The sequence below is a fragment of the Lucilia cuprina genome, chromosome 3 (assembly GCF_022045245.1).
Source record: "Lucilia cuprina isolate Lc7/37 chromosome 3, ASM2204524v1, whole genome shotgun sequence".
Taxonomy (NCBI): Eukaryota; Metazoa; Arthropoda; class Insecta; order Diptera; family Calliphoridae; genus Lucilia; species Lucilia cuprina.
In genome coordinates, this window is record NC_060951.1 from 24,865,798 (window position 1) to 24,874,769 (window position 8,972).

Genomic DNA, 8,972 nt, shown 5'->3' on the forward strand with positions numbered 1-8,972 from the left:
GACTAGACTATAGACTAGACTATAGACTAGACTATAGACTAGACTATAGACTAGACTATAGACAAGACTATAGACTAGACTATAGACTAGACTATAGACTAGACCATAAACTAGACTATAGACTAGACTTTAGACTAGACTACAGACTAGACTATAGACTAGACTTTAGACTAGACTATAGACTAGACTTTAGACTAGACAATTGACTAGACTATAGACTAGACTTTAGACTAGACTATAGACTAGACTTTAGACTAGACTATAGACTAGACTTTTGACTATAAATTCAAAACATTCAATTTATTTAAAAACAAAAAATCACAGCAATGAATTTTTGGTTATTTTACACCTGTGAATCCCCTTCTGTTCTATAGTTGTTATAAAATAAATATTTGCTTAATTAAGTTTTCGTGTCAGAAAATATTTAAGGTTGGTATTTGAAAAATGTTTGTTTCATTTGTATTAAAAATATGACATGAGTTAATAATTCAATTGTTAAATATTTAAAACATGTAAAATTAATGACAATTGAACAAACTTTGATTTTGTAGCTGATATTTTAAATAATTATATGAATTCAAATCAACCAAATGAATATAATGTCGATCTTAATGGTAAAGGCAACAATGTTGCAAAATTTGTATATCTCATTCTTAAACTTTCAATTTTGACATTACAAAAGTATGTATAAATGTTCATTTTAGACTCTTTTTTCTTCCAGTGTACACGTGTATTACAGTAAATTTTTATTGCAAAATATGTATTATTACATGGGAGAAGAAAAAAAATATTGTTCCTATTTAATCCATTACATCCACTTAAATTGACTGATTTTATGAGAAAAACGCGCATGAAATGAAAGTGAAAACGCAACAAAGGTGTGCCAATAATCTTGGTGGCACCAATTCACTTTTTTATAGAGCTATTGCTAAAGTGCATGCGCGCAATTTCAATTTTATAGTTTTGTTTTTACTCTCATATGAAGAGTATTTGCAGCATTAAGTTGGTCTAGTTTTTTGTTAGACTTTTCAATGCACATTTTCAATAAAATGTAGATTACGGCAATCAAATAAACCAGTTTTTTATTAGTTGCCAACTGACCGACCGATCGAATAACTCCTCCCAAGATATTGCAATGATCCAAAACCATTAAGGCAAGAACAAATATAAAAACAGCAACTTACATGAACAAAATGTTGGCTTATATTTATATCCATTTATATGTATGTAACTACATATGTCTATTACATGACTCTAAACTAACTCTAAAGTAAACCAGTAATAGTAGAGAAAAACGAGAAAACATATAAAATTGTAGGTTGATTTCTTTCAGTTTCTAGGTTCCCATCAGACGGGGAAGATTCAATACATTAGTACTTTTTTCGATACTTATTGAATATAGTCTTGTGTATAATATAAATACTATATAGTCTATAGTCTAGTCTATAGTCTAGTCTGTAGACTAGACTATATACTAGACCATAGTCTAGTCTATAGTCTAGTCTATAGTCTAGTCTATAGTCTAGTCTATAGTCTAGTCTATAGTCTAGTCTATAGTCTAGTCTATAGTCTAGTCTAGTCTATAGTCCAGTCTATAGTCTAGTCTATAGTCCAGTCTATAGTCTAGTCTATAGTCTAGTCTATAGTCTAGTCTATAGTCCAGTCTATAGTCTAGTCTATAGTCTAGTCTATAGTCTAGTCTATAGTCTAGTCTATAGTCTAGTCTATAGTCTAGTCTATAGTCTAGTCTATAGTCTAGTCTATAGTCTAGTCTATAGTCTAGTCTATAGTCTAGTCTATAGTCTAGTCTATAGTCTAGTCTATAGTCTAGTCTATAGTCTAGTCTATAGTCTAGTCTATAGTCTAGTCTATAGTCTAGTCTATAGTCTAGTCTATAGTCTAGTCTATAGTCTAGTCTATAGTCTAGTCTATAGTCTAGTCTATAGTCTAGTCTATAGTCTAGTCTATAGTCTAGTCTATAGTCTAGTCTATAGTCTAGTCTATAGTCTAGTCTATAGTCTAGTCTTAGTAGTCTATAGTCTAGTCTATAGTCTAGTCTATAGTCTAGTCTATAGTCTAGTCTATAGTCTAGTCTATAGTCTAGTCTATAGTCTAGTCTATAGTCTAGTCTATAGTCTAGTCTATAGTCTAGTCTATAGTCTAGTCTATAGTCTAGTCTATAGTCTAGTCTATAGTCTAGTCTATAGTCTAGTCTATAGTCTAGTCTATAGTCTAGTCTATAGTCTAGTCTATAGTCTAGTCTATAGTCTAGTCTATAGTCTAGTTATAGTCTTAGTCTATAGTCTATAGTCTAGTCTATAGTCTAGTCTATAGTCTAGTCTATAGTCTAGTCTATAGTCTAGTCTATAGTCTAGTCTATAGTCTAGTCTATAGTTAGTCTATTGTCTAGTCTATAGTCTAGTCTATAGTCTAGTCTATAGTCTAGTCTATAGTCTAGTCTATAGTCTAGTCTATAGTCTAGTATATAGTTAGTCTAGTGTCTATAGTCTAGTCATATATCTAGTCTATAGTCTAGTCTATAGTCTAGTCTATAGTCTAGTCTATAGTCTAGTCTATAGTCTAGTCTATAGTCTAGTCTATAGTCTAGTCTATAGTCTAGTCTATAGTCTAGTCTATAGTCTAGTCTATAGTCTATAGTCTAGTCAGTCTAGTCTATAGTCTAGTTATCTATAGTCTAGTCTATAGTCTAGTCTATAGTCTAGATCTAGTCTATAGTCTAGTCTATAGTCTAGTCTATAGTCTAGTCTATAGTCTAGTCTATAGTCTAGTCTATAGTCTAGTCTATAGTCTAGTCTATAGTCTAGTCTATAGTCTAGTCCATAGTCTAGTCTATAGTCTAGTCTATAGTCTAGTCTATAGTCTAGTCTGTAGTCTAGTCTATAGTCTAGTCTATAGTCTAGTCTATAGTCTAGTCTATAGTATAGTCTATAGTATAGTCTATATTCTAGTCTGTAGTCTAGTCTATAGTCTAGTCTATAGTCTAGTCTATAGTCTAGTCTATAGTCTAGTCTATAGTCTAGTCTATAGTCTAGTCTATAGTCTAGTCTATAGTCTAGTCTATAGTCTAGGCTATAGTCTAGTCTATAGTCTAGTCTATAGTCTAGTCTATAGTCTAGTCTATAGTCTAGTCTAATAGTCTAGTCTATAGTCTAGTCTATAGTCTAGTCTATAGTCTAGTCTATAGTCTAGTCTATAGTCTAGTCTATAGTCTAGTCTATAGTCTAGTCTATAGTCTAGTCTATAGTCTAGTCTAAGTCTAGTCTATAGTCTAGTCTATAGTCTAGTCTATAGTCTAGTCTATAGTCTAGTCTATAGTCTAGTCTATAGTCTAGTCTATAGTCTAGTCTATAGTCTAGTCTATAGTCTAGTCTATAGTCTAGTCTATAGTCTAGTCTATAGTCTAGTCTATAGTCTAGTCTATAGTCTAGTCTATAGTCTAGTCTATAGTCTAGTCTATAGTCTAGTCTATAGTCTAGTCTATAGGTTAGTCTAGTCTATAGTTCTGTCTATAGTCTAGTCTATAGTCTAGTCTATAGTCTAGTCTATAGTCTAGTCTATAGTCTAGTCTATAGTCTAGTCTAGTCTATAGTCTAGTCTAGTCTATAGTCTAGTCTATAGTCTAGTCTATAGTCTAGTCTATAGTCTAGTCTATAGTCTAGTCTATAGTCTAGTCTATAGTTAGTCTATAGTCTAGTCTATAGTCTAGTCTATAGTCTAGTCTATAGTCTAGTCTATAGTCTAGTCTATAGTCTAGTCTATAGTCTAGTCTATAGTCTAGTCTATAGTCTAGTCTATAGTCTAGTCTATAGTCTAGTCTATAGTCTAGTCTATAGTCTAGTCTATAGTCTAGTCTATAGTCTAGTCTATAGTCTAGTCTATAGTCTAGTCTATAGTCTAGTCTATAGTCTAGTCTATAGTCTAGTCTATAGTCTAGTCTATAGTCTAGTCTATAGTCTAGTCTATAGTCTAGTCTATAGTCTAGTCTATAGTCTAGTCTATAGTCTAGTCTATAGTCTAGTCTATAGTCTAGTCTATAGTCTAGTCTATAGTCTAGTCTATAGTCTAGTCTATAGTCTAGTCTATAGTCTAGTCTATAGTCTAGTCTATAGTCTAGTCTATAGTCTAGTCTATAGTCTAGTCTATAGTCTAGTCTATAGTCTAGTCTATAGTCTAGTCTATAGTCTAGTCTATAGTCTAGTCTATAGTCTAGTCTATAGTCTAGTCTATAGTCTAGTCTATAGTCTAGTCTATAGTCTAGTCTATAGTCTAGTCTATAGTCTAGTCTATAGTCTAGTCTATAGTCTAGTCTATAGTCTAGTCTATAGTCTAGTCTATAGTCTAGTCTATAGTCTAGTCTATAGTCTAGTCTATAGTCTAGTCTATAGTCTAGTCTATAGTCTAGTCTATAGTCTAGTCTATAGTCTAGTCTATAGTCTAGTCTATAGTCTAGTCTATAGTCTAGTCTATAGTCTAGTCTATAGTCTAGTCTATAGTCTAGTCTATAGTCTAGTCTATAGTCTAGTCTATAGTCTAGTCTATAGTCTAGTCTATAGTCTAGTCTATAGTCTAGTCTATAGTCTAGTCTATAGTCTAGTCTATAGTCTAGTCTATAGTCTAGTCTATAGTCTAGTCTATAGTCTAGTCTATAGTCTAGTCTATAGTCTAGTCTATAGTCTAGTCTATAGTCTAGTCTATAGTCTAGTCTATAGTCTAGTCTATAGTCTAGTCTATAGTCTAGTCTACAGTCTAGTCTATAGTCTAGTCTATAGTCTAGTTTATAGTCTAGTCTATAGTCCAGTTTATAGTCTAGTCTATAGTCTAGTCTATAGGTTAGTCCATAGTCTAGTCTATAGTCTAGTCTATAGTCTAGTCTATAGTCTAGTCTATAGTCTAGTCTATAGTCTAGGCTATAGTCTCGTCTATAGTCTAGTCTATAGTCTAGTCTATAGTCTAGTCTATAATATAGTCTATAATCTAGTCTATAGTCTAGTCTATAGTCTAGTCTATATTCTAGTCTATAGTCTAGTCTATAGTCTAGTCTATAGTCTAGTTTATAGTCCAGTCTATAGTCTAGTCTAAAGTCTAGTCTATAGTCTATAGTCTAGTATATAGTCTAGTCTATAGCCTAGTCCATAGTCTAGTCTATAGTCTGATCTATAGTCTAGTCTATAGTCTAGTAGATAATCTAGTCTGTAGTCTAGTAGATAGTCTAGTTTATAGTCTAGTCTATGGTCAAAAGTACTATTTTTGTTATTGGTTAGTACTATTTCAAAATTTAAATTTGTCATGCTGTTTTCCACACAGAGTAGACGAACACGATATGAGTGGGTAAGAATGTGTAGTCAGTCAAGGTCGGCTATTGAGTACTTTACGCCTTTATGTACTTATTTTATAAAATAGGCTTTGTATGAGTTTTGTGTGGGAACTATGTTAAATGAAATCGATATCAAATGCCATAATTAACCCTTAGCTTTGGGGGGTATTTGTATAGGGATTTTATGAAAAAATTGATCAATTTAATTACCATTATCTTTATGTCAATGATCATTTACTAGTTTTGACTCATTCAAAATTTAGTTGTCTTAGAAAATAATTCCTGATAAACTTTTAGGTGAGTATATGGTACAAGTTTGTATATGTTAACAGAACAGATGCTTTACGTCTTCCATATGATAATTGTGTAGGGTACAAGGAGTTTCAAGAGTGAAATAGATGCTATGTGGTATAAATTGCAAATAATTTGTAACAAATTACTGCTTAAAGGGAATTTTGGCCACACTGTTGTTGTTTTTATGTAGATAATGAAACCACCATGAATGAAGTTTATATGATTTCATAGAAAAATATAAGCAGCTTAATTTGCAACAAGGTGCAGCATTGAAAATAAAAAATTTACATTAAAGTCACTCCATAAAATCGTTAGCATAGTGACCTAGTTTTTTCGTCAATAAAAGTAAAACATAGGAAAAATATTTTGTATGTGGAAAAAAATATTTCAAGATTACAGTTTTATTATTGAAAGGTAGAAATCAAGGATTTTAAAACATTGAAAGTGGTTAAGAATAAATTATATTTAATTTAATTAATATAAAGGAAATTTTCATTTTTGAATGGTTAATATTGAGGCCTCTTGGTTGAGCCCAGCTTAAGGATATATTAGAACTACTTTAGCCCTTATAGACTCAGCGTACTTAGAATGCTATTAATCGTGGTTACATAAATAAAAATGACAAATACACTAACAGATCACCCGATCCACATAAAACTGGTTTTGATATTTTATAGGAGTATCAGGAGCCTTCGAAGTAAATTAATACCGCATACAGTTTGATATAGAAGGATTGATCTACATACATAGAATACTTCATACAATACGGATTCCATCGATCGTCTCTTACATAAGCAACTGTTTCAATCAAGTTCTCGTATAACCGTTTAAACGTTTTAAGGGGCGTTAAACTTGTCGGTCGATAGTACGTTGGTGTCTCATATCTAGCTTAATAGGGCTGAGTCTGGCTTAAGAATGTATAAGAGCTGCTTTAGCGCTACTACACTTAAGATCCTTAGTATGCTATTAATCGTGGTTAGTTAGATTAAAAGGGCCCATGGTACGCCACTGAATACCCTTTTCCTACGGATCATCCAATCTACATAAAACTGGTCTAGGTATTGGATAGGGATATCAGCGTGTATAAAATTTTCTATCAAAGGATTTTCCTAAATATATAATACACAACTATAACGCAGCTTCCACCGATTGTCCCTTTTCATAAGCAAGCTGCTTATATTTGCGTTCTTTGCCCGGTATATTGCTTTTATAAATTCGATCGTCTATCAGTTTAAGTAGAAAAGGGTTAAGTAGAAAAGGTTTTAAGTAGAAAAGGCGTATAACTTATCGGTCGATAGTACTTAGGTGTTGCATAACTAGGTTTGGGTGTAAATAGGAGAGAAAATCTTTGACAAATGAAATAAAACCAGTCCTGCTGCTTTATAGGGTGCAAAAGTCTTTATAACCTCCTTAACCATTTCCCTTTTCCCAATATAGGAATATTAAGTATGTCGAATAGAAACACTGTCAGCTTCTAAATTGAAATTTCTCAACCAGTTCTTTGAAATATTTTAATTAGTCAAATAACTACATGTGTTGTCATTTCCTGTAACAGGAAAATTTATTTCAATTACACAAATATTTGTCTTTTTGAATTTTTGTTTTTAACCGAAAATACAAATTCTGTAAAACAAATTACAATAAATTTCAAATTTACAAATTTGGACAGGAAAAGTCAAAAATTTACAGAATCTCATGTACCTTGCCTCAGGGGAATCTTTTTTTAAAATCATCACAACAAAGTTGCTTCCTTAAAAAATTAAACATGAGGGAGTGTGTTGTTGAGCCAATTGATTGACATTTGACTGTGTATGGGGCTATAAAAGGCGAACATGTTTTTCTTTTTAGAAACCAAATATTTTGTCATCAAATGTTGTTTTATTATTTCTACTTGAAAAATGTTTCATTTGTTCTTATTTGAAAGTAGCTAAAAATTGATTTTGTTTATTTGTATTATATTTTTTTGGTGTTAATTGTGTAATTTGTTTCGTTTTATTTTCTTTAAAAAAGTTTAGAAGTAAAAAGCAACTTAAAAATTAAAATTTATGTCTTTTTAATGATGTTTTTTGTTTACTTGTCTACTTATTTAATTTTATGTAAAGGCGTCATTTAAAATATATTTTTCATTTTTTTTTTTCAAGAAAAAACATTGGAAATTCAGAATTGTGTTAGTTGGTATTATTAATTCTTAAAATGCCATCGGTTACATTACATTAAAAAGAAGCATATTAAGTTTAGTCATATATTTGTTGCAATTAAATCAATTATTTTAGGCGATTAAATTATTTCATTATTTTAGTTGTATAAAATAATTGTCATTACCATATTAATATAACTCAACTAGAAATAAATCTATGTTATTATCTTACAAAAGCTTTATTATTATAAACTTATTTTCAAAAGCTTATAAATTGTTCACAGGACTCTATGTTTGTCTTAACCACAATATTATAAGAGCAACTAAAATTATTATTATATATTATTATATATATATTTATCTAAATACTTTTATATCCTACTGTAGGGTATAAAAAATCATATTGTTGTTCTTTAAAAATAAAAACAAATAAAAATCTATTTTTTTTTCTTTTTGCCTCCAGCCAACACTTGTCAGCCAATTTAATTAATATGTTTTAGTTAATTTACAATGTTTTGTTTCTTGTTTATTTATTTATTATATGTTTTTTGTTCATAAACAACAAACAACAAATAATTTACATAATATTTCTTAGGTTTTTTCATTTATCTTCTTTTCTTTGTGTATTTTCAGAGCCATTGAATTTTATCAACAAACTGGTCAAACGTTAAGTTCAAAATTAAACGAACAGCGTCAACAACCTGGTGGCAATCGTTTGGGAGGTCCACTTCGTTATCCACATACGATCCTATTGTGGTTGCGATGCAATCAGGTGAGTTGTTAATTGTTGGAATGATCATTAGGTCATTTGAAAATATCCACGAAAGTAACATAATGAACAGGAAACTTTCGTAAATATGGAGAAAACTTCTTTTAAACTTCAAACACGATTTTATGTCATGTAGGTTGTTGCTCCTGTCTTCACAGTAGCTAATCCTCTCAGTACAGTTTTTCTTTAATCTGTTGATGGTTTTGATTTATTTCACAAATCCATACGCATGTAGACCGAAATACGAATCCATCGAACAAACCAAAATTAGTTAGTTACTTTCGTTTGTTAGTTAGTTAGTTAGTTAGTTAGTAAGTTAGTTAGTTAGATAGTTAGTTAGTTAGTTAGTTAGTTAGTTAGTTAGTTAGTTAGTTAGTTATTTAGTTAGTTATTTAGTTAGTTATTTAGTTAGTTAGTTAGTTAGTTAGTTAGTTAGT

General features: G+C 30.7%; 1 protein-coding gene across 2 annotated transcripts in view; it reads left to right on the top strand.

Moving 5' to 3' along the window:
• Positions 1 to 8,972, top strand: part of LOC111690380 (tRNA dimethylallyltransferase) — a 161,491-nt gene that overhangs the window by 145,216 nt on the left and 7,303 nt on the right. For both annotated transcript variants that reach the window (XM_023452849.2, XM_046946373.1), the window contains exon 5: positions 8,400 to 8,538. In XM_023452849.2, the coding sequence (XP_023308617.2) occupies positions 8,400 to 8,538 (139 nt within the window). The remainder of the gene's footprint in view (positions 1 to 8,399; positions 8,539 to 8,972) is intronic.